General features: G+C 39.7%; 1 protein-coding gene across 1 annotated transcript in view; it reads right to left on the reverse strand.

The window, feature by feature from the left end:
* The window catches only part of SLC49A4 (solute carrier family 49 member 4), a 68564-nt gene extending 43716 nt beyond the window's left edge, over positions 1-24848 (reverse strand). The window contains exons 1-2 of the mRNA XM_044252205.1: positions 24213-24848; positions 16278-16371 (exon numbers count right to left, since the gene is read on the reverse strand). Coding sequence (XP_044108140.1) covers positions 16278-16371; positions 24213-24555 — 437 coding nt within the window. The 5' untranslated portion in view covers positions 24556-24848. The remainder of the gene's footprint in view (positions 1-16277; positions 16372-24212) is intronic.
* Between the last annotated feature and the right edge of the window lie 1090 nt (positions 24849-25938).

Genomic DNA, 25938 nt, shown 5'->3' on the forward strand with positions numbered 1-25938 from the left:
TTGCAATGACATGGGTAGAGTTAGACAGTATTATGCTAAGTGAAATAAGTTAAGTCAGTCAGAGAAAGACAAATACCAGATGATAACACTCATATGTGAAATTTAAGAAACAAATGAGCAGGGGCGCCTGGGTGGCTCAGTGGGTTAAGCCGCTGCCTTCGGCTCAGGTCATGATCTCAGGGTCCTGGGATCGAGTCCCGCATCGGGCTCTCTGCTCGGCAGGGAGCCTGCTTCCCTCCCTCTCTCTCTGCCTGCCTCTCCGTCTACTTGTGATTTCTCTCTGTCAAATAAATAAATAAAATCTTTAAAAAAAAAAAAAAAAGAAACAAATGAGCAAAGGGAGGGGGAAAAAAGAGAGACAAACAAAGAAACAGACTTTTAGTTATAGAGAACAAACTGATGGTTACCAGAGGGGAGAAGAATGGAGGGTGGGGGAAATATGTGATGGGGATTAAGGAGTGCAATCGTCAGGATGAAACAAATAATAATAAAATGAGATAAAACATTTCATGCCTACTCGGTGCCAGGTGATGGGAATTTTAAAAAGAATTAAAAAAAGAAAACCATCATTATTGTATCTTCTAGTAGAAAAGGAAGTGGTGAGGAATTGGAGTACTTGGGTTCTGGTCCAGTTCTGCAACTAAATAGTTGAATGGTTCTGGGCACTAGATCTTTGTGGGATTCCATTTCTTCTCCTGCAAAATGAGATATGTCTACATTCAAAACCCACTTACTGAGTATCTGTTAGGTTAAACTACTGTAATTACAGGAGCACTGCATTCCTTCCAGTCCTAATACTTTGTGGCTTTAATTGCAATGGTTAATAAAGAGTAGTTTCTTGCTTCTATTCCAGTAGTTCTCTTGCTCATCTCTTCTCAGTATACTATTTAGTGCTCTATCCTGTTCCCTGCCAAACAAACCCTCTTCTCCCCTTGCTCCCTCTACCTCCAACATACACATTCTCACTCAAGAGAACCCTGAAGGGGAAGAGAAGCCAGAAGTCCAAAAATCATATCCAAGAAAGGGAGGCAAGTCAACCTCTCCTGCTCGGAGGCAGACGGAAGGAACGGTGTATGTGACACATACATGACACTACTTTTTCCCCCATTTTGTTATTCAATTACCATGAGGTCAAAACTCCCCCACCTTTTAAATAATTGCCACCTTAAGAGACTCAGAAAAAGTTTTTTAGGCATATGAGGAGAGGTATGGCCCTACTACAGAGGCATAAGTGAGTGGGAAGTGAAATATGTGAATTAGGGCCGCTCAAATCTTTGTAAATGTTGGAAAACTTATTGTGAAGGCAAAAAGAGCTCCAAGAATCATTACTACTACTAAATTAAGACCGAAGACATTTCAAAATCTTCTTGTGAAAGGGGAACTATTTTCTAGATGACAAAAACAATTTAAACTGTTATGAAACAAAATTCCTACTCCAAACACCAGTAGAGCCCAAGCTGTAACAGAGCGTTTCATCACAGAAATACTCTTCCATTTTCACTGAGGGGTTTTACTCATGATTGGTGATGGCACAACAGACTGCATGATGGCATGTAGAGTAACTGCTTTGATATTTAATACCTTTAGTGAGGTGTTTCTGAAAGACTCATCTCATCAGGAGGAGAAGCACTGGAATGAGTAAATTTTATTATGCCTAAAAATGTTAAGAGTAGAGAGTGAACACAGAAGAAACAAACATTCAACAAAACAAAACACGATAAAACATTATGAATCCTGAGAGGATTAAGGCATAAAACTCAAATTGTTGCTGTGGCTTAACTATGTGTTACCTCTCAGTGGAATCACGAGTAGATTTTTTTTTTTTAAGATTTTGTTTATTGGGGTGCCTGAGTGGCTCAGTGGGTTAAGCCGCTGCCTTCGGCTCAGGTCATGATCTCAGGGTCCTGGGATCGAGTCCCGCATCGGGCTCTCTGCTCAGCAGGGATCCTGCTTCCCTCTCTCTCTCTCTCTGACTGCCTCTCTCTCCATCTACTTGTGATCTCTCTCTGTCAAAATAAACAAATAAAATCTTTTTAAAAAAAATATTTTGTTTATTTATTAGAGAGAGAGAGAGAGAGAGCAAGAGAGCACCAGCATGGGGACTGGCAAGCAGAGGAAGAAGCAGGCTCCACGCTGAGCAAGAAGCCTCATGAGGTAGGACTCAATCCCAGAACCCTGGGATCATGACCTGAGGCGAAGGCAGATGCTCAACCAACTGATCCACCCATGCACCCCGAAGAGACTATATTTTTTTAAGATTTTATTTATTTATTTGACAGACAGAGATCACAAGTAGGCAGAGAGGCAGGCAGAGAGAGAGAGGAGGAAGCAGGCTCCCTGCTGAGCAGAGAGCCCGATGCGGGACTCGATCCCAGGACCCTGAGATCATGACCTGAGCCGAAGGCAGAGGCTTTAACCCACTGAGCCACCCAGGCGCCCTGGAAGAGACTATTTTTTAAGCAGCAAATGTGAGTTACAGAATGTGTGAGATTATGATAAAAATAGTATCTGACGGGGGGATGGGAGGTTGGGGTACCAGGTGGTGGGTATTATAGAGGGCACGGCTTGCATGGAGCACTGGGTGTGGTGAAAAAATAATGAATACTGTTTTTCTGAAAATAAATAAATTGGAAAAAAAAATAAAATAAAAATAAAAAAATAAAATAAAATAGTATCTGAAGTAGGTATATAAGCACTAGGGATATTTCAGATGGGTTCTAAGTCCACAAGATCACTGAACTTGGGCGGCCAGCCTACAACATGAATTACCATAGTGAAGTCAGCTAGTGAATTAAAACATGCTGATTTGGTATTTAAAATTATTCTAATGATTGTGTGCATTTTATATTAAAAGTCATCATGCACAAACACAATGCTCACAAATGAACTCAGTAGTGCAACTGGACTCATAGGATCTTGGGGTTCCCCTCTGAATTCATGGGAAACCTGGCAGGGAAACCCAGTCCCTGCTCTTCCCAGCATCTCTACACTTTCCAGATAGCCTTGCTCTTTGTCATACTTGTATTCTAGAGTCCCTCAGGATGTGGCAGTTATTTTATTTTTTAAAAGATTTTATTTATTTATTTGTCAGAGAGAGTGAGCACAGGCAGACAGAGAGGCAGGCAGAGGCAGAGAGAGAAGCAGACTCCCTGCTGAGCAAGGAGCCCGATGTGGGACTCCATCTCAGGACGCTGGGATCATGACCTGAGCTGAAGGCAGCCGCTTAACCAACTGAGCCACCCAGGCGTCCCAGGATGTGGCAGTTATTAATATAACTAGTTATAAGAACTACTGTCCTGCTATATCAAGATTTTCATGTTTGCCTGACCCTGTTTTCTGTGACCTACCGTTAACTTACCCTATTTTATGAAATTAGTTTGTAAAAATATATTTAAAAATAAAATTCAGTTTTATATCTAAAATTTAGTTTTCCCATTTAACGATAATACAAAATTAGAGGTTTTTTTTTTTCTGGAAAAAAAAGGGCAGACATAAGACTAAAATCATATAAAGATTACAATAAACTATAATGACAATAAAGGAAATAGAATAGTTATAAATGGTTCAATACAAGCTGTGTTATTTAACTTATTTGACAAACATGTACTAAGTACGTGTATTGGGTAGGCACTGTGATAGGCAAAAGCATATGGGAATATAAAATTAAAGCCCTTGCCCTTAAAGTCCTTACGGGTAGTTGAACCATCACCTATCAGCATGTACCAGGAATATAAAGAAAAATAAGGTAACAATTGGTCCTGCCCTTAATGCCTGTGGAGCCAGTGATAAGAGTAGTAATGGAGGACCTTGCATATACTCCTTCTCTTCTGACTTCTGGCTCTGGTCTACAACACTGTCGCATATATGCATGGGGACCTGAAGGTCTGACAGCAAGCTTTCCTTTCTTCCAAACAGCTGCCCCTTGGCGACTCCTTGAGCATGGGGAGTACACACCAGGAATGGGGTCTACTCATAGAAGAGACTTAGAAAAAGGCCTGTTGCAGGGACACCCGAAGTCCTGTGTAGCTAGAACATGATGAGCAGGCTGGGCACATCTCCTTGGCCCTACACATTCCTCAGCACATAGGAAACAGTAAAGCTGAAGGAAAGCCAGAGTGGGATACTCTCAGGCACGAGTCCAGGACAAAGACCCTTTGGCAGTATTGGCAAGAGCAATAGTGGAGATATGGAACAAGGGATGGTTTGGAAGACTGTTCTTAGCCATACAATAGATACGGCTAGGTGAATGACTGCATATTGGGAAGGCATCCATTACTCAGTAAAAAAGTAAAGTAAGTAGTTGAATATATATCAGAAGCTAAACAAAGAGGTCTGAACTAAGCAACATATTGGGGATGGGGAAAAAAAAACTGGAAAATAACAATATTTTTTAAATGGAGGAAGAGGAGTTTAGAAAGACAGCTGAGAAGGAGCAATTACAGAGGCAAAAATGAATGAATGAATGAGCAAAGACTGGAACCACAGCAGAGAGAAGCGTTTTGAGGAGAGGAGAGTGAATGGCTGATAGTGTCAAGTCATACAGAAAGATCATCTGGTAACTAAAACATAACCACTGGATTCGGCAACAAGGAGGGTCATTCCTGATTTGAGTAGAAGCAGTTTCAGCAGAATTCTGAAGATGAAGTTAAGACTCGTGAGGAAATGGAAATTGGGATTTAAACTATATTAGTAGTTAGAAACAGATGCTAGAACAAAAATTAGGTATATAAGCTTGGCAGTGTGACAAGAAAAAACACCCAGCCTAAACGAATTGTCTGGATGGAAAAGTGTTGCCTTCGCATACTGAAAGTTAAATGCCACTCATTGTGATTGTCCTAATGCTTTCTTAGCACTGGAAAGAAGCTGGCTTTCAAAAATTAACACCTATTGATCTGGGCTGACTGTCAAGAAGAGTGATTCACATCTTCAGTAAAGGGAAGTAGATCCCATAACTTAATGTCAATTTTTCTGCATCATCATTATGTTTCAGTTTTGTTTTGCAAGTAAAAGTTCATTGCAGATAAGGGAAATGGCTTCTAAATTCACCAGTGTCTCACGAAGTGTGGATGCTCTCTAGTGCCCAGAACAGACTGATTCAAGCAAAGCGGCATTGCTGAAATACACAACTAACACTATAAAACTCTGAGTTACCAACAAAACAAAACAACTCTGTTACCTAAACACATATATCAGCTTCATTTACAAATTTTATTTTATTTATTTTTAAAAAGATTTTCTTTGAGAGAGAAAGTGAGAGAACGAGCAGTGGGGAGGAACTAAGGTGGGAGGGATGCAGACTCCCTGCCCAGCAAGAAGTCCAACACAGGGCTCGATCCCAGGACCCTGGGATCAAGACTGGAGCTGAAGGGAGACGTTTAACCCAGTCACCCAGGTGCCCCCATTTATAAATTTTAAAAAGCCTAAATTCAGTGATACAAAAACCAACGTCATTAATAAATATTCCAGAAATAAAGCTTTTAAAACAAGCAAACAAACAAGTCAACATTAAGGGTGGTCCAAGCATGGCCAGAGCTTTATTCACTTTATTCCCATCTTGAGCCAGTGGCCCCGGGAAGGGTGGGCAGCAGTTAGGAACAAAGGCAGCCCCTGGGCGGTAAGCCCTGCAGCAGAAAGGAGGCTCTCTGGAAAGTGGACTTGTTAACTCCAGAGCTCTAACTCCTGCTTCACGCCTGATGATGTCCAGTACATGTTCACAGTAAGGGGACTGCAAATCTCCAACTTTGCAGGCCAAGCTGACAGATCTGCCAGGGGGCTGGTGTGCTGCCCTCTTTCTTCATCCCAGTCTCCTCTCCTTGCGTCCTTGATTGACTCCCTCTCTCCTTCGCCCTCTGGTCTTTTCCCCTTTTCATTTTTAACTCCTACCTACCACCTCCCTACTTCTGTGTTTGTACCATCCCCACAGGCCAGGTGGGAAAATGGGCAAGAGGGTAATTTTCCGAGCAGGCTGAGAAGATAGTAAAGACCCGGAGCTTCTCCGTAGCCGAGATGGGAGAGCCGAAGACCCGGAGCTGCCCACTAGCACTGTGGGGTGGGGGTGCGGGGTTATTAGCCTTCCGCAGGCCTGGCAGGAGGAGGGGAGAGGGGGGATGGGGACTGGACATGATGGGCTGATGGAAGCTTCATGAAGTCCTGCCCTCCCTGTGCCCCTTCACCTTCAGCCCTCAGTTAGTACCCTGCCTCTCACCCCCACCCCAATGGCTGAGGCCTCAGCGGCATGTGGTATGGCATTTGGGCACAGCTGCATTCCATTTCATATCACTCAATATACTATCGCTTTTCAAACAAATGCCAATAGCTAAAGTTCACACTGAAGATCTACAGTTCATGGTTTTCTAATGTACTTGACATTTTAGTTTGTATTTAATGATATTCCAGTATCCTAACCTTTTGCTTTCTGACATCCTGGAACAAATACCTATGATTCCTCAACTATTTTATACTTGGAATAGGTTTTAGAATTAGAATTTTTATAGCTGGAAGAGACGTCAAACCTCACCTAGATAACCCACCTCTGCATTTTACAGATATGAAAATTGAGTTCCAGAAAGGCCAATATTACATTTAAAATCACACTTACAATTTTATAACTTTCTTTTCTCCAAAAAGTAAGGGCGGAGCGGGGGGAGCTCCAAAGTCATATAATTTAGCTGATGTCTACACCAGGACTGGAAATCAAAATCAGGGCTTATTTAATTGGTTTATAAATCTCTCTACTCTTCCAACATGGTCTCATTCTGAAGGTTCTCTGTTGATAGTATAAATAAAAATCATTGACTGTTAAGATAACTCAAGGTTCACAGATCCAGAGGCATGCAAGTAGCTGGAATATTGTGATTCCCTTTAGAAACCTTTAGTTTATTATGACTAGCATTGGTGACAACATTAGAAAACTGGTTTAGAAACTGAGCAGATACTTCCTCACTGTAAGTCCAGCATTCTTTTTTTAACGATTTTATTTATTTATTTGACAGACAGAGATCACAAGTAGGCAGAGAGGCAGGTAGAAAGAGAGGGGAGGAAGCAGGCTCCCTGCGGCTCGATCGCAGTACTCTGGGATCATGACCTGAGCCGAAGGCAGAGGCTTTAACCCACTGAGCCACCCAGGCACCCCAAGACCAGCATTTTTAACTTAAATTCTATGTATTTTTAATATGATGTAATTTGGAATCCAAAAAAATACTTATCTCTAATATTCAATATGCCAATGGTTCACAAACATTTTCCAATTCCTAATTATCCTGCATCAGAATAAACTGGTATGTTACACCATTTCCTGGGTATTGAAAATGGCAGAGTGCTAAAAATAGTTTTCCTTTATTTAGTCCAAGAAAATATAGGGCAAAAAAAGGGTCAGAGATACTATGAATTAATTATAGGAAAAAGAAAGTTAGGAAGGAAGAAACAGAGTTAGTAGTAGAAAGAAGCCTTTTAGGGACTGTTGCTATAGTCTGTTTTCTTTAAGAAACTCGATTTCACTTCTGTATCCTTTAATAATCTGGGCTAATTATGATTTGACTAGAAATATCTGTTCAATGTCTACTATGGTCAAGGAAACTATAGCTAGACACTGAAGGGAATATAAAGATGAATATTATAGTCTTGGCACTAAATAAACTCATAATAACATCAAGTACCAGTTACAGAGAGCACATAAAAAAACACAGTGAAGAGTATTAGATTAGGTATCAGAAAACTCAGTTTCTAGTCTGAGCTAAATTTATTAACTGTGTAATCTTTGGTGAATCATTTATTCTCTTGCTGTTTCAATTTCTCCAAAGGTACTTTATGTCACAGGGTTTTTATTAAGGCCAAATGCAATCATCTCTTGGCCAGGAAGAGGGGAAAAAATAGATGTCTGCCTCCCCCCATTTTGTCTCATAGGTTTTTTGTCTTATAACTTTTATTTTGTTCTTTCAGTTTAAAAATATATATACTCATACTAGAAAAATGCATACAGAAAATAGCCATAAATTCAATAATTCAATTAAATAACCCAACCACTACTAATGTATTTTTGAACTTTTTTTCCAATGCATATTGAGAGATGCATGTTTGCCTGTTTTATGATTATTTTCCTAAACATAGGTAACTAGATACCATATTGAATATACAGTTTTATGCACTAAATTATTTTAACTTCATAGCCTGTCATAAGCATTTTTCTCATTAAAGATTCTTTATAATCATAATTGTTATGGCTCTGTGACAGTCTACTGTATAAATGTATACTTATTTAACCATTTTCCTAATGTTTGCTATTTATTTGCTAATATAATAATCCTGCTGTGATAATCTTTCTAACATAAATATTTGCTATTTTCCAGGTTACTTCTTTAGGGTCAAAGGATATTAACATTTTAGGCTTTAGGAAACCTACTCTCACATTGTTTTCAGAAGGATTTGTAGTAATTTCTATTCCTGTCAGTGACTGACAGTGCCTGTCTCACCAGCACTGTCATTATTTTTAAAAATACTCAAACGCATGCACTCAAAAACTTGGCATTTAGTTTTCTATTGCTTTTATAATGAATCATCACAGAACTAATGGTTTTAAAACAACACAAATTTATTATCTTACAGTTCTGTAAACCAGAAGTCCCTGGGTCTCAATGAGCCAAAATCAAAGTGTCGGCACGGCTATGCTCCTTTCTAGAGGCTCTAGAAGAATCCACGTCCTTTAATTTCTAGGGGCCACCTGCAAACCTTGCTCATCGTCCCCTTCCTCCCCTTCCTGTCTTCAAAGTTGGCAAGAGATGAGAGTCCTAGCATGCCGCATCTCTCTGATTTCCTTTTCTGTTTCTCTTTTAAGGACTTTTGTGATTACACTGGGACCACCTGGATAAACCAGGATAATCTCCTTAAGGTCAGCTGATTAGCAAGTTTAATTCCACCTGCAACCAAAGTTTTCCCTCACCATGTAATGTAACAAACTTACAGGTTCCAGAGATTAGGACATGGATATCCTTTGGTGATGGGAGCATTCTTATTTCTTCTTTGGTTACTGGTCTTTCCTATTGGTGTACTGCAATTTTTCTCTTTTTGAATGAATGCTTTATATATTTGTCTACATTATCTATCTGAGTTTTAATTGGGTACATGGCTGCTGAGCTGTATTTCCAGCCTCTTACAGACAGCATGGCCATGTGACTACGTCTGCACAGGTGGATCTGAGGACAGATGACATATACAACCTCTTAGTCATCACTGAGCGATGTAGTCATTGCCCTACACATTCACCTTCCATTTCCTGTGGGCTAGAATGAGAGTAGGATTATGAGCCAGCTTTGACCACTTGGACAAGGAATCACCCTACGAGATGTTAAAGCAACAGAAAAGAAACTTGGGTCCTTGGAGGGCCTTGTGAAACAGAGCTGCCTATAAGCAATCCACTATCTTCTAGGCTTTTTTCAGAGAAAAATAAACTTCTTTCTCATTGAGCCCATGTATATTTGTATCTTCACTACATAGCTTAACCTATACCTTACTAATGCATGGGCTGTCAAATCAATGTTGACCGTTGAATTATGAATTTAAAGGATGAAATCTGGGAACCAACATTCGTTATTTATGTCTACTATACCCGGTTTTCCATTCACTTTCCTAAATTGCTTATATAGTTTTATATTATTTTATCCATTATCTATCATACATGCAACACATTTTTCCCAGTTCGTGTTTTGACTTTGATTTGTTTTGAAGCCTAAAGGTTCAAATGTTTATGGAGTCAAACCTACCTATCAGCTTTTCCATCGGTGATGTCTTTCATTATTTTTATGCTGGGAAAAAAGTAATCTCTTTAGGGATAAGAATAATTTTCTCTTATATGGTCTCATTTTTTAAATGTACAGCTCATCAATCCATCTGGAATATATTTTGATGCATGTAAAGCAACCAAATAGCTAAATGATTTTCCCAAACACATATTAGATAAACCTATTTAATAAAATATGATTTAATAGTCCTACTAACCTAAGTGTTTTTAATTACATTAAATTATTATCAACATCTACTTCTAGCCTATTTTGTATGATGATTTTGATGCAGATAAAATAAGGTTTTAATTGCTTCTTCTTTTTGGTATTAAGAGAAAAAAAATCTACAGTAAATCTTTATTTGGGAGAAAAAGAGATTTGCGATAGACTTTGAATGTATTCTTCCTAACTTCCTAACTTTCCTAACTTCCTAACTTTCAACTCCATCTACTTCGAAAACCCTATCAACATGTGTGATTATAATTATGTACAGTAGGGAAGGAGAGGGGTATGATGAGGGAAGGACCCATGGGAAGTTCTAGAATTCTAAATTAGGTAATGGGTACATGTTTGCCTGCTTTATGACTATTTTCCTAAAGTATATGTATATGTTTATGTACTTTCTATATGAATATAATATTTAATCTAAACAATGTAAATAAAAACATTCATATAGCTACTGCATGGGCCCTTGGAAGAAATGTCTCAGAAATAACTATATCCTAAAGACAACCAAAAAGGGAAAAAAGTATTTTCTATACCTCTCTACTCCCTTTTTTCACTCTGTTTAATGCTAATCAAGATGAGTTATCCCCCCTACCAATCTTTCTCATGTGAAGCCCATATTACCACCATGCAGAAATAGTTGTGAAACTTGACCCCTGACATTTAAGAGTCAAATTAGGGCAAATAAAATTATTGAATAAAGGCTAAATCTTAATCTTGCTTTAAGACATTAAGTATATTATATGATTATACTGTAGGATGGGCAAGCACAATGCAATTTGCTTAATCAGTTACCATTTAAAGTTAGGATGCTAGTACTTAGGGCAGTAGTTCTCCAACTTAAACAAGCATAAAATTAACTAAATGAGCTTGTTAAGATTGTTGATTCTGGGGATTCATTCCAGAGACTACATGAGTGGAACTGTGGGGCGGGGAAGGGGGGTGCCTGGGATCTGTACTTTTAATAAGTAGGTAGTGTGCAGACCATACTTTAAAAAAACATTGACCTAGGAAAATCTGAATCTTAATGTATTTTACAAAGAAGAGTCTTGGTTTTGAAATCTACCAACTGTTCACTTTTACATCATAAGCTTTCTGTTTCTACACTGGGGAAATCTGCGTATAACCCTTGCCTTTCCTTCTCTTGTTCTCATTACTGAAACTCTCACATGATCATTTTAGTTTCACTTAACCAATGTCTTCAGCAAAAAAGGTAATATATGCACACAGTAAAAATATTCCCAAGAGTAGGAAAGAGCACAAAATAAAAAGTAAATCTCCTTTCCACCCCAGACTTCTTGTTCCCCAGACCTCAGAAACAACTAATGGTAATGGTTTCTTTCAGAAACAGTCCTTACCATATACTGGAACATACACAGATCCCGCCTACTTTTTTTTTGAATAGGAACATTTTAAATATAACATGTTACATTATATGTAAACTGCCTTCTTATAAAACTGGACAGTATCCTGGAGATATTTCTATTCAGCATGTACAGAACTTTTACTTCCTTTTCATAGCTGCATACTATTTCACTAACATTCTGCCATGACCAGTCCTCTGTTGAAGACACTGGCCTTCTTCCTTTGTTTTTTTTTTTTTTTTGTTCTTTTTTTATTTGTTGTTGTTGTTTTAAAAGTTTATTTATTTATTATTTATTATTTGAGAGAAAGAAAGAAAGAAAGAGAGAATGAGAATGGGGGGGAAGGGGAGACGAGAGGGAGAGAGAATCTTCAAGCAGACTCCCCACTGAATGCAGAGCCTGCCATAGGGCTCCATCTCAGGACCCATGGGATCATGACCTGAGCCGAAATCAAGAGTCAGATGCTTAACCAACTGAGCCATCCAGACGTCCCAAAGACACTGGCCTTCTGACAATAGCCTTCTACTATTACAAGCAAGGCTGCACGAACATGGTTATCCCTGCAAACTGGTAGAACTTCACATATGGGCTAATTTACTGGGTTAAAGCATACTGCATTTTGAATCTAATAAATACTGCCAAAATGTCCTCCAAATAGGAATGCCCCAAACTACTCACATATCAGCGGACTTGTTTTCCTACCCCAAGCAACATATGTTATCACACTTTCTTATCTTTGCCAATAAAGACAGCTACATACTATTTTCATTTTCATTTCTTTAATTATGACAGAGTTGAGCATCTTTCCCTAAGTTTATGACATATGTATTTTAATTTCTGTAATTACTTGCTCATATCTGTCACTCATTTTCCTACTAAGTTGCTTTTTTAAATTGATTTGAAGAAATTCTTTTCAACTAAGGAAATTACCCATTTGTTTTATTGCTGCAAATATTTCCCAGCTTTTAACTTGTCTTTTGACTTTGTTTTATAGTATATTTAATCATGCAGATATTCTAAATTTTTATTTACTTAAATGTATGAAGCCTTTCTTTAATAGCTTCTTGGATTTGTCTTTTAGTAGGAAGATTTTAGTAGAAATCTTTTCTGGTATTGTCATTTTTAAAATTAATTAATTAATTTAAAAAGATTTTATTTCAGGAGTTCTACACCCAACATGAGGCTCAAACCCACAACCATGAGATGAAGAGTTGCATGCTCCATTGACTGCACTAGCCAGGCCCCCCTGGTATGGTTGGTCATTTTAAATGTAATTTTGTCAGCTGCAAGCTTTTCAAAGTGGAATATATCTCTTAAAAAAAAAACTATGTTTACTAGAACCATCCTATTTAACTATATAGCACATTAGTAAATGTTACCTATTATTTATATTAATGAAAATTACACCTAATTAAAAGATAACATGGCATGTGTTACAGGGATCACTGACTACATCTACAATTAAAAGCAGATAAAACCTACTGCAAGTTCACCTTCCAGAAATCTTTAAATGGTTTACTGGACATGCAATATCATACTTCATGCTACAGAGCCATGTCATCCAGTGCTATATACAGCAATGCCATCTGAAATACTTTTGGTAGGATTTGTTTCTTGATCATAGAAGAAATGCCTTATAGTGCATTAGTCTAAGTTCCTGATTCATCCATGATGTTACTAGAAGTAAAAAATAATTTTCCTGGGGCGCCTGGGTGGCTCAGTTGGTTAAGTGGCTGACTTTGGCTCAGGTCATGATCCCAGGGTCCTGGGATCAAGTCCTGCATCAGCCTCCCTGCTCAGTGGGGACCCTGCTTTTCCCTCTCCCTCTGCTTGCTGCCCCCACTATTTGTGGGCTCTCTCTCTCTGTCAAATAAATAAAAATCTGAAAAGAAAAGAAAAGAAAAGAAAGGAAAAGTAAAGTATTTTCCTGAATTTTTACTGGTACTATGCAGGTAAAAGAAATACTGATACCATGCAGTGATAGAACACCATTAAGAGGTGGTGAAAAGAGTCTTGGTTGAGGAAAAAGCCCGTCAGAAGCTGCTTTTCTCATGTCTGGAGACCTACTGAAGCTAAAATACAGGGAGCCAAGGGTGCAGGGACACTATTCCAGAAGGCTGGGTCTGAGGCTCAAAAAGTGCCAAGCAAAACAGGGGCACAAAAACGTAGATTGCCAAATACTTTTCAATGCTGGCCAAATGGATGTTACAGGTCTTTACCCTTTCCCGCTGAGTATCAGATGGAGATGGAATTGAGATGGAGATGGAATTAAAAGTGGTGATCTACTGAACCTACTAGTCAAAAACACAGATTTTAATTGTAGCATTTTCATTTTAACAGCTGCATATGCATTGTTAATACTACTGCTTAAAAGAAATACTGCATGGACATAAAATGAAGCCTCATTTTAAAGGGATAATATTCCTACATTCTTTATAGATGAACACACAATGATTGAAAATTCAATTTATACTCTCTTTTTATCAAAGATTCAACCTCTCTGAACTCTTTATTTTAGCAATTCTCTTTCTTCTCCTCTATCTTTGTTTACATTTCTTTATGAGCTCTATTTCTTTTCCACATCACCTTCTTCACTAAGACGGAGACTCAATTCTTTAGTACTGTTGGAGTTTTATATCTGGAAAGGATATAAAGGGAAATAAGACTAGAGAGAACAGTATGGATGGCTCAAAACAGAAGAAGAGCTAATAAAAACATTAATGGGCTTTTTAAAGGAATGCATTATTAAAGTTAAGCTTACTGAAATTTGTATTTTAAAACTGGTTGCCATATGTTTGAAAAATTAAGAACATCTCAAACACAATAATGAAACTTACCTGTTAAAACCTCACTCAAAAGGATAGGAGATGAAGACTAGCTTTCCAGAAACTCATCATCTCTCACTTGATTTACTGCAATAGCTCCCCAACTGGTCTTCTTACTCCTGCCTTTGACCTCCAGCTTCAATCTGTTCTCTACAAAGCAGCTTGTGACCAGGGTTCTCCTCAGCTCAAAATCACCAGTGGTTTCCTAGCTCAGAAATAGCTAAGGTCTTCAAGGATCTTGTCTCACACTCCCACCACCACCCCATAACTGTGCTGATCTCATTTCCTATCACCCTTCCCACGAAGCCTCTCATGTCTCACTTGGCTCCAGGCACACCAGCCTGCCTGCCAGGAGAGCGCTTTCCTTCTAGCACTTTACATTTGCTGTTCTGCCTGGAATGCTTGGCCCCCAGATAATGCATGGTCCACTCCTCTGGGTTCTTACCCCCGAAAGTTATCTTCCAAGTAAGGTGTTTTTTGTTTTGGTTGGTTTGTTCATTTTTGGCCATTCTTTCTGAAATTTCAACCTCCTTCCCCTGACATTTCAGATCTTTCTTTCTTATTTTATTTTTCCTCCATAACACAGTACATATTTTGTTTATTTATCTAGTTTAGTGCCAGTCTCCCCAGCCAGAATGTAAACTCCAAGAGGCAAGGATCTGTCTTTGGTATTCTCTGCTGTGTTCCCCATGTCCAGAAGAGAGCGTGGCACACAATAGGAGCTCAGTGAATTTTGTTGAGCAAGTGAACTGATAAATGAATAAACAGAAAATGATTCCAGTCTGGGCTCTCACTTCTTTCCTGGTCTCCTCCCAGCTACCTCCACCTTCTGTAATCAATCCCACATACCTCAAATCAGTAATTTACCCAACACAGATTAGATCCTATTGCTGCTGTGAGCCACTTAGTGGCTCACAACTACCCTGTGAGGAAAACACAATTCTACATCAAGATAGACGCAGAATCACAATTCTACATCTTAATGGCATCAAGATCCCTCATAATCTGGATAACCTTTTCTAAACTCATCTATTTACATCCCATTTTTATACCTTAACCTATAGATGAGTGTCTCCCAAACTTGAATAATTTATGGGTCCTTTTAAAAGAGGAAAAACTTTTCAATGACCTTCAAGATCACATCCAAGGACCCCAGTTTGAGAAACACTAATGTAAGAAAATGACATTCTGGTCAATAAAAGTATCTTTTAATTACAGATTATTAGTGGTAAAATGATTTTTAATATTTTAACCGAAAGGAAAACAAAACTTTAAAATCTTTGTATACCTTGTAGCCTCTGAGAATAAATCCACAGACCCAGGAGTAGACATGCTGCTGTACACAATTGCAGCTAGCAAACCATCCCGAAGAGGCCTATGCTTACCTGGCTCCATGTCTTTGTTCCTGTTATTCCTCTACTCTGCAATATTCTTTCCCTGTCATTATCAAATCCCAGGTCTATTCTTCCTTCAATGCCTACTTTAATTATCACCTCCTTCATGAACTCTTTCTGATACCCTCCGCCAAAACTTCTCTCAGTCTCTCAGGACAATTTTATACCTCTTCTGCTGCATTAGCTGCATCATTCTTCCTTGTGTTATACCATTATTTTCCTGTGGTTATTACAGCTCCTATACAGCATAAAGATTAACTTGCTCATTTTTTATTTACACAAAAACCAATGCAGTCATCTTTCATATGACAATTAAGAAATGTCCACTGAACTAATCATGTAGGGAAAAAATAAATGCTAATATAACTATGACCCTCTACTGATCCTCTTAAAAATGGAACCACTTAGGGGCACCTGGGTGGCTCAGTCAGCTGAGTGTCTGCCTTTGGCTCAGGTCATGGTCCCAGGGTCCCAGGGTCCCAGGATCCAGCACGGTGTCAGGCTCCCTGCTCAGCCGGGAGCCTGCTCTCCCCTCTCCTGTTTGTGTGCTCTCTTTCTCTTTCTCAAATAAATAAAATCTTTAAAAATATTATTTAAAAAATAGAACCGTTTACTAAAAGCTCATAACCAAACATATATTTTCATAACAAAAGAAGAAAAATGTGGGGATAAATGTAAGTTATTTATAGGATTTACCTTCTTTTAAGCATTAAGTCTGATACAGGTATGCATCTTAGACCAGTTCCCAAAACCATAAGGAAGGATGTCAGAAGCACAGTTACCCGAAGACCTAGAGGGAAACAAAAAAATATCTGGGTAATTTTTATATTCTTTTCATGTGAAGTCCAGTGTTAAGAGCAAAGATTTTTTTACTCAATTACAGATATGTTATATTCTAATATTTTAACTATTTGCTAAAAATCCACACATAGGGAAAAAAATTCTCCATGCTGAAAATGAAATGATTCTAACATTAATAGAAAACTTGAATGATCACATCAAGGAAGAAGCTCCATTAGGTACAGTTTTTCAAAATGAAAGGCTAAAATGTTTTGTTCACATATAACAGTAAAAAATACAAAAAATAATTTTAAAGGACTAGGTATTTTAGTTTAATACTTCCAATATGAAATTTCCAATTTTCAAATGCAAGCTGTAAAAACTCTAAACTGCCCCTAAATAGTTTAAGGTAGAAAGGTCATGGCTTTAAATTTTCTTGAAAAATGACAATTGGCCAATTTTGTATTTTATCTAATAATCAGGACAAGCTAATGCTTGTTATGTGAGGTGGTCCTTTAGAAACCTTTGATTATGAATACAACAATGGTCTTTTAATTTTTCTTGACTTACCAGATGGCTTTCAATTTATAGAATGATACTGTTAAAAAAAAAAAAAAGGCACGGCTTAGGACTGTATAATATGGATCAAGTAGCATTCCCCTTCTGTCCCAAATATAATCAATTATTTTAAAAATGTGTGCCAGTGGGATTGCATGGAGCACTGGGTGTGGTGCAAAAACAATGAATACTGTTATGCTGAAAATAAATTTTAAAAATGTGTGCCAGGGGTTGGTCACATGGATAACAAGGTAAAAAGCAATATTAAAATAAGGTAATCAAAATAGACACAATATTCTAGCTATGGCAGAGTAATACAATGGGATTATACACTCCTACTTGCTGGAAAGCCACGCTCTGTCACTACTACACTAATGCCATCTATTTGCGGCAGTCACATCACACAGGTGGCTCATGCTGAGCATGTGGGGAAAGCGCCAACATTTCTTCCAGTTTCTCCCAAATTCAATGCCTCCTTGAAACCATTTCATAGTGAAGAGACTGAATGCAAATTTTTAAATCTAAATTATTCTTTTTTCCCCAGGGCTCTTTTTGACAGAGGGGAGATAGTTAAGCATTTTGGTTTTCAAAGGGCTTTTTTACTTGAAGGTGTTAAAATGAGACAACAGGCCCAAAATGGAGTTGCTCATGCTAAGCTTCATGCCACCAAACTGCCTTGACTTAATGACAGGTTTGGTTCTCCCAAAAATGGAACACTATTCTAATCAATCAGTGCTAGTGAGGCGATCTGCTTGATAGACCCCCTCCAAGCCCCTAAAGGAAAATGACTTAGCCACAACAGTCTACTTTTTGCTAGTCTAACATCCTTGTTCCCAGTCCCTTCTGCCTGTAAAAGTCTTTCATTTTGTACAGCCCTTGGAACTCCTTTCTTTTTCTTTTTCTTTTTCTTTTCTTTTTTTTTTTTAAAGATTTTATTTATTTATTTCACAGAGATGACAAGCAGGCACAGAGGCAGGCGGGGGCGGGGGGAGAGGGAAGCAGGCTCCCTGCTGAGCAGAGAGCCCGATGTGGGGCTCAACCCAGGACCCCAGGATCATGACCTGAGCCGAAGGCAGAGGCTTTAACCCACTGAGCCACCCAGGCGCCCCAGAGCTCCTTTCTTTATGCTAGAGGAGATCCTGCCCGATTTGTGAACCGTTGAATAAAGCCAGTAAGATCTTTAAATTCACTCAGCTGAATTCTGTTTCTTAACCAAGGAAACTGAAAGTCAACAAAACTGTAATTATGCAGATTAAACATAGCAAGGAAAATAAACTCAAGATCTGGATCAGGCACACACATGCCACATTGAGGGTAATTTGTGATATGAACTGAGTTAGCTTTATAATATTCTTATATGATTTGAATATGATTAATAGAATTTGGCAGAAGGAATATCATAGAAAATTGTGCTTCCCAGTAAGAAGTAATGCATACATACTGCTCATTTACTGCTTCTACTAACAGAATACAAATTGTAAACCCACATTATAGCCATGGGAAATAGAGTATAATTAATAAAAAGTATACTCCATGGTCATAAATATGCTAAACTTGCAAAATGTTATTCTTATAAGAGTGTATGGGGTGTCTTATGAGATACTGATTGAAATGTTACAGATTTGGGACTATAAGGCTTTACCTTCTACATGGTATTTATTTTTTTCCCAAGTATTTGGTTTATAATTAAGGTAAGCGATCACCAAGTAAGCAGTGAGGCATTGTTTATGACCATATAGTCCAAATAACCCAGTTTCCTATTATTACTGCTTAAGGCTGGCACACTTTTCTATGCAATTATATAGTTTTTATCAAATAAATGGTAATATAACAGCTAAATATATACATTTCATAATAAAGAAGTTCTGAAAAGCTGATTATTAAAGCACCTCACAGTTACAGCTTGTGGCTTTCTTGCTTATTTTTAATTGTCGCCAATTATTACTTAACCCACCCCAGATAATGCTCAATTCTAAATAAAATGTTTTATCTCATTTGAATCTCAACAAGGCAGGACTCTCTAATTTCATGTAATCAAAATAACATCAACTGACTTTAGGAAGGAGGTGTAGGAGGACTCCAGGAAAATAAGCCTATGAGACATCTAGTACTTTTATGTAAATAAATAGATCCCAAGTGATTACAGTATTAGGATGTGAGTGCAAAAAACCATCTAATGAAAGGTATTAGAACAATTTCAGAAAACCAAACATATTGAAAGTAAAAATAAATTCTATTCAAATAACGCACAGACACTGCAGGAAGCTTTCTTCCCATGGATGAAATAATTCCTTTTGCTGGGAACTGATTTGGCACAGGAATGGCATCTCTACAACAGGTTTGTCTAAAAGATCAGGATACAATGTTAACTGGAACACACATACACACACAGAGACAGACAGACAGACAGACACACACACACACACACACACACACAAATCCATACTGGATGTATAGGAAATTAATTATAGCTGTAAAGTTCATCTGGTAAAACTGTTCTCAGACTCTATACTTCCATCAACCGGAGAGAAGATGAGCTCTTATTTGTTCTTGTTGAGGAGAGCTCTAGTCTCCATTTCCCCAAAAGCCACAGCCCTGCCACCCCAAACTGCTTTGGAAACCATCAGAGGGGCGCCTGCTCAGTGTGTTAAGCCGCTGCCTTCGGCTCAGGTCATGATCTCAGGGTCCTGGGATCAAGCCCCGCATTGGGCTCTCTGCTCAGCAGGGAGCCTGCTTCCTCCTCTCTCTCTGTCTGCCACTCTGCCTGCTTGTCATCTCTCTCTGTCAAATAAATAAATGAAATCTTAAAAAAAAAAAAAGAAAGAAACCATCAGAAACAATAACATCGTGCCTGTTTTTCCCGTCTACATTAGTCCTGGGAGACCCAAGATTCACAGGTCATCCCTGTACAAATGTGGCTTCATATGTCCCCTAATCTGAACTCATCTCTACAGCTTCCCCAACTCCTGAAACCTTGCCACTGTGCCTTCTGGAAGGCTCACTATCAGTGAATCAGTGGAATCCCTACATTCTCAAGCCCTTCTCCAAAAGTTCTCTTCACCTTCTTAATCCCACCAAAACCTCTCCCCCCATGACCCTGCTTCCCCAGCATTTTCAGATCACTATCGCTCTCTGCTCCCTTCGTCTCTTTTCTCAGCACTTTTAAGATTTTCTCTGGTTTTAAGCAATATGGTTATGATGTGCTTCAGTGTAGTTTTCTTCATGTTTCTTCTGCTAGAATTCTTGTATTTCTTAGAGTTGTGGGTTTATAGATACAGAATTTTTTTGCCATTATTTTTCCAATTTGAGGAACCCACCCTCATCTTACTCTATGCCCTTCCCTTTTCTCTTCTCTTCTAGATTCCTAATTACACGTATATTAGGTCACTTAAAACAGTCCCACAGCTCACTGATGCTGGTGGAGTTTTTGTTTTTCTTTGTAGTCTTTTTTGCCCACTTGCCTCCATTCTGATAGTATTTATTGCTGTCTTCAAGTTCACTAATCTCTTCTGCAATGTCTGATCTGCTATTAAATCCTGTCCAGTACACTTTTTTTTCTTTTGTCATATTGCATTTCCATCTATAGAAACGTAATGTTGGTCTTTTTATGTTTCCTGTGTCTCTCCTTAGCATGTTCATGCTTTCATCTATCTTCTTGAACATACATAGAATATAGTTGTTTTCATGTTCCTGTCTACTAACTTATCATTTGTGTCATTTTGGGATCTGTTTCTATTCATTGTTTTTTCTCCTCTTTATAAGTTGTATTTACCTGCTTCTTTGCATGCTTGGTAAATTTTTATTTCAATGTCAGGAATTCTGAATTTTACCTCATTGGATGATGGGTTTTTTTTTTTTTTTGCACTTTTTCAAATGTTTGTGAATGATATTGTGAGATATAGCTGAGTTACTTTTGATCTTTCTGAGGCATAGTTTTACACTTTATTAGGTGAAACCAGAGCATTCTTTAGCTTAGGGTTCTTTTGTCTTTACTACTGAGGCAATGCCCCTATGAGTATTCAACCCAACCTCTTATGCATTTTGAGGTTTCTCCCTTCCTGGTCTTGGGATTGTGAACTATTCCAAGCCTTGTGTGAACTTTGGGAATTGTTCCACCTGTTCTTTTTTTGCTCACAAGTATCTGCCGACCAGTTATCGGCTGAAGACTCAAGAGAAACTCTGTATAGATCCAGAGCTTTCTGTAAAGCTTTTTTCCCTCTCTGGTATTCCACCCTAAGTATTCTAGTTAAGTTGGTCTCTTGCAATTCTTAAAATGTCTCCTCAACCTAGGGAAACTGCAATACTCAGTCTAGGCTTCCCATCTCTACATTGATACCTGGAAATTCTCTCCAGATAGTTGACTGAAACATTCATAGGGATCACCAACCTATCCTGTCTGTTGTCCAATGTCTGAAAACTTTGTTTCATATACTTTCATATACTTTAATTTTTTGTTTTTAGTTGAAAATTACACTGAAACCCAGCTCCCAATATTCCATCATGGCCAGAACAGCCATCGATCTAATTATATTTAATTTTCATACTCGAAAGTCCTTGCTGCAGCTGTCTAGAAACTACCACACACCTGTCTCCAGGGTATTCACCCTCACCATTTGCAAATGTCGTGGCTCGTTATTCCACCCTATGACACTACTTTTTCATAAACCTGGTGATTTTGATATCCACTAGATGATCAGTTCAACATCCCTACCTCCCAGTCCTGACTTCATGTTCTATGATCATGTCCTCTACTCTATACCTCAGTAGTCTGTTCTCTTGTTTATAGTCTGACCTTGTCTTTACTATGACTGCATCCATGACAATCTCAATTTCAAGCATTCCATTCTTCAATCATGACCTCCTCTCTTTCTCTCTTGCCTTGTTTTATAGTCCTACATTGTATTTATCACCATCTGACATACTAAATATTTAATTTTGTTTGTTGCCTAGATCTCCTCATTAGTATATAGGTTCTGTGAAATCTATCTTCCCAGTACTTAGTATACATTTAGGTACTATTTCCCTGAAACTTTCTTCACTTGGCTTCTAGGGCTCACTTGCTCTTGGCTCTCCTATTATCTCACTAGCTAGTTTTTTTTTTTTTTTTTAAATCTCTGCTGAAAAATGAAAATGGGTAAGAGGGCACAAAACCCATATTAGGAAAATAACCAGTCTTCTATGCTAAGCTGGCTGGGACCCATGACAGCAGGAAGACCAGACAACGATCTACCCTCTGGGGAGCAAGATCTTTTAGAATGTTGAAACTTACTTTCTATGTATGCAGACAGGACATCTGCAGCAGGACAGCCAATATATGAAAGTATATTAGCTTTCTCCTACTGAAAAGGAAAACTACTTCTTAAAAGAGAATTTTAAAATTTCTTTTCCTTCGCTTCAACCAATGGTGAATATAAAATTGAATTCCCTATCTGGTTACAGGAGCTATTGAAGAACTCCTAAAGTAACTTATTTAATAAAGTGAACAGGTAGTCCCTAATTTAGCCAAATAGTTATACAATTATAATAAAAAAGGTAAAAATTAACATTCTTCTACCATAAAAACAAGGTTGGTTAAATTTAGAAAATAATATTGGAAAATGCTCCTGGCAAAAATGTAAATAAAAAGAAAGAACAAAATAACGTTTTCCCCTAAATTTAGCCAACTTTGTAAGGAATGACAGAGGAACTGTCACAGACTGGAGATTAAGTAGAAATCATAGTAGAAATCATAACTAAATGCAGTTTGGAACCCTAGACTGAATCCTGGAACGGGGGAGGGGGGAAGATGTTAGTGGAAAAACTGGTGAAATCCAAATACCATCTATAATTCAGCTTAAAAGCAAACAAAAAACCTCCAATCTGGGGGCTTCTGGGTGGCTCAGACAGTTAACCAGTTGCCTTCGGCTCAGGTCATGATCCCTGGTTTCTGGGATGGAGCCAGCACAGAGTCCGCTTCTCCCTCTCCCTCTGCCTCTCCCCCTGCCTTTCCCTCTGTTCATGCTCTCTCTCTTGCTCTGTCTCAAATAAATAAATAAATAAATAAAGTTTTAAAAATTGAAGAAAAAAAAAAAGAAAAGAAAACTTCCATTCAGTACAAGAAAACTTTCCTCAGCATCTAGCACACATCTTCTGCAAAAGTACTTACTCTATCTGGAAGTTCTATGCCAGTCGAGACACACCTCCACAGCTCGACACCTTTTTGTTCTTAGAAGGTTCTTCCTTTATTGCTTTGAGTTACATCCTTTTGTAGCTTCACTCAATTTAGTTCTTCCTTCTAGAACTACACACAGTAAGTCTAATTCCTCTTTTACTCGACCTTCGCATATTTCATATTCTGCCTCAAGTCTCTTTGTGAAGGTTGACACACCGTTTCCCTTAATCTTACACATTATGATTTTTACATCATTATTCCTGTCACACAACTTTTAATGTGCTCTGGCTCATCAATGGTTTTAAAATTGATGCTCAGACTAAACATTAGAGTATATCAAACTCTTTCTGGTTGATGCTGTACTTCTATGCCTCTGACTGTCCTCCTTTTTCAGCAGCTACATCACAGTGATCATGAATCATTTACCCATACCTGTGTGATACACTTCAATGCCTTATCATTTAGTTGTGTGACCTCTTTTTTTTCTCCTAACCGAATCGCACTGGCAAGTGGTAAAGTGAGAAACGTCCGCCCACATTATTCCTCAGAGTCTTCATTCACCTGGCATGCTTTATCTGAGAGTCATAAATCTCAACGGACACAACGTCCTAGTCACAAACACACACTCTAAAGCTGCCATGCACCATTTTAGAGAAATTAAATCACTCAGATGTAGTTTCCCCGAAAGCCCTGGGCTGGAGTCATCTATTATGCAAAGCCAACTCAATACTTCCTCATATCTGGGCATCATCAGTCTATTTTCTGACCTTTCACCCTCAACACCTCCAAATCCCTCTGAAGTCAAAGCATCAGTCATTTTGGTCAGGTGTAGAAATCATAAATAGCACGTGCACGGGAATGCTCTCATGTCCACATCTTGCAAAAACATGAGCATTTAGAGATCACTTAATCTCTGCTGTTGCATAATGGGTAACAGTGATGTAAACATAAGTACAGTATCTGCAAAGAAGCCTCCCCATGTCTGTCGCTTTGGGGACGGAGGGTTCCTGGTCTGGAATGGGATACCAGCAACACTCGGTCACCTCACATAACCCTTAAGACGAAGCCGAGGGCGGCGGCTGGCGGGCTCTGGCTCGCCCGGGGAGTGACCGCACCGGCCGGCACTGCTCGGAGCCCCTCACCTCTCTTGTCCAGGAGCCACATGAACGCGAAGCACGGCAGGAAGCCGATGGGTCCCCACAGCACGAGCAGCGCGATGTCCCAGCTGGAGAAGCCATAGGCCTGGCGCGCCGAGTTCTGGATGGGGCCCCAGGTGTTCCAGACCAGGCCCTGCGCGAAGCCCAGCAACGAAAAGAGCAGCAGCACCAGCCAGCGGCGCCCGTACACCCGCCCGGGACCCGGGGCCGCCGCGGGCAGCGCCGCCGCCGCCGCCTCCCGGCTTCTCCAGACAGCCCCCGGCGCAGGCCCGAGCCCGGGCCCCAGCAGGGGCTGCCGCTCCTCCTCGCTGCTCCAGCCCGCGCCCATGGCGACGCGCGGCCCGCGGGGCCTCTGCCCAGCGCGGTCTCGGTGACCGCCGACTAGCCCCGCGCAGATACGGTCGCAGGAGGCGGAGGCAGAAGCTGCTGAGGTCGGGCTCGGCCTCGGGGCCGCGGCCGGTGCGCCTGCGCCGCGCGAGCCGGCCCGGGGCTGGAAGGCGGGGCAGGTGCCGCGAGCTGGGAGGAGGCTGGGGTACCGCACTGGGGCACCCACCTCGCGGGTACTGGAGAGGAAATTGAGGCAGGAGACCCCCCAGTCTCTGAGGGAGGACGAAGAGGAACCAAAAAGGAGGGAGGAGCGCGACTAAGCGCTGGAAAAGGAAACTCCCAAAAGGGCTGTGCTAAGAGGAGGTTGGGATTGCTGGAGGAAGTGCCTAAGTTTACATCACGTGTCCATCCAATAAACAACTCGGATACCTCTGGTCACTTAAACTGTTGCTTGCTTCTATATTGCATTTATTATTTTTGTTGGATTGATAACTTTAGAAACTAAAGGGGGTGATAGGATAAGATTGAGTTGTTGGATTTGCTCCTTGAAAATAATTTATTTTTCAGACAGTGAGTACTGCCTAGTTTTATTAGCTATCTTTTGTCTTAAATACCCAATGAGATTATAAACTAGTCAGTGACATTCTTATGTATATAAAAAAAGATATAGCTATCTTTCTACCCCCTGCCTGTCATTAATAGGCATATGTTAATATATTAATACGTTAAGGCTAAACGATTTCTGCCCCTAACGACTTAGATCCATCTCCGGTCATTACAATTTTGACCAGACGAAAAGTAAGTGAGAAGGGTGGGGGCTGTTGGCCTCTTGATCAGGCAGCCGGTTGTTTATTTCATTATATAAATCCAGACGCCTGACAGCTGTCGGTTACTGTCCTTGAAACCATAGGTCAAACGATTTGGCTGTGTGGGTCGCGAAATGAGTCACAGAGAACGCAGTTAAAGGACGTTTGCTTGAAGTTCGTATTCCCCAGAAGCCACAAAAACCAGATGGAGTCAGGTTGCTGTCAGAAGGGCAAGAAGGGTGGAAGAGAAGCCCGAGCTCTCCTTGTAAGCGCGGCTGCAGAGTTAGCGGAGGCAGAGCCCCATTCCACAGCCCCGCAGAATGCAAACCATCTCCTAAAACTCCAATATTGTTGGGTGTAGGAAAGTGGCAAGACAGAGAAGAACGACCTGCCTGCAAAAAGACGGGGAGCAGAAACTAATCCTAGAAAAGACCACGATGAAAGAAGGTTAAAGTCTGGGGAAGATACAAAGCGCTACAGCCGACACCACGTGCTGACATTTCAACAACCGGGGAATCAAAACAAACCTGCGTGGCCCCGCCCGGCGTCCGTCACGTGACCGCCGGGCGCGTGGTGCT

The sequence above is a fragment of the Neovison vison genome, chromosome 6 (genome assembly GCF_020171115.1).
Source record: "Neovison vison isolate M4711 chromosome 6, ASM_NN_V1, whole genome shotgun sequence".
Taxonomy (NCBI): Eukaryota; Metazoa; Chordata; class Mammalia; order Carnivora; family Mustelidae; genus Neogale; species Neogale vison.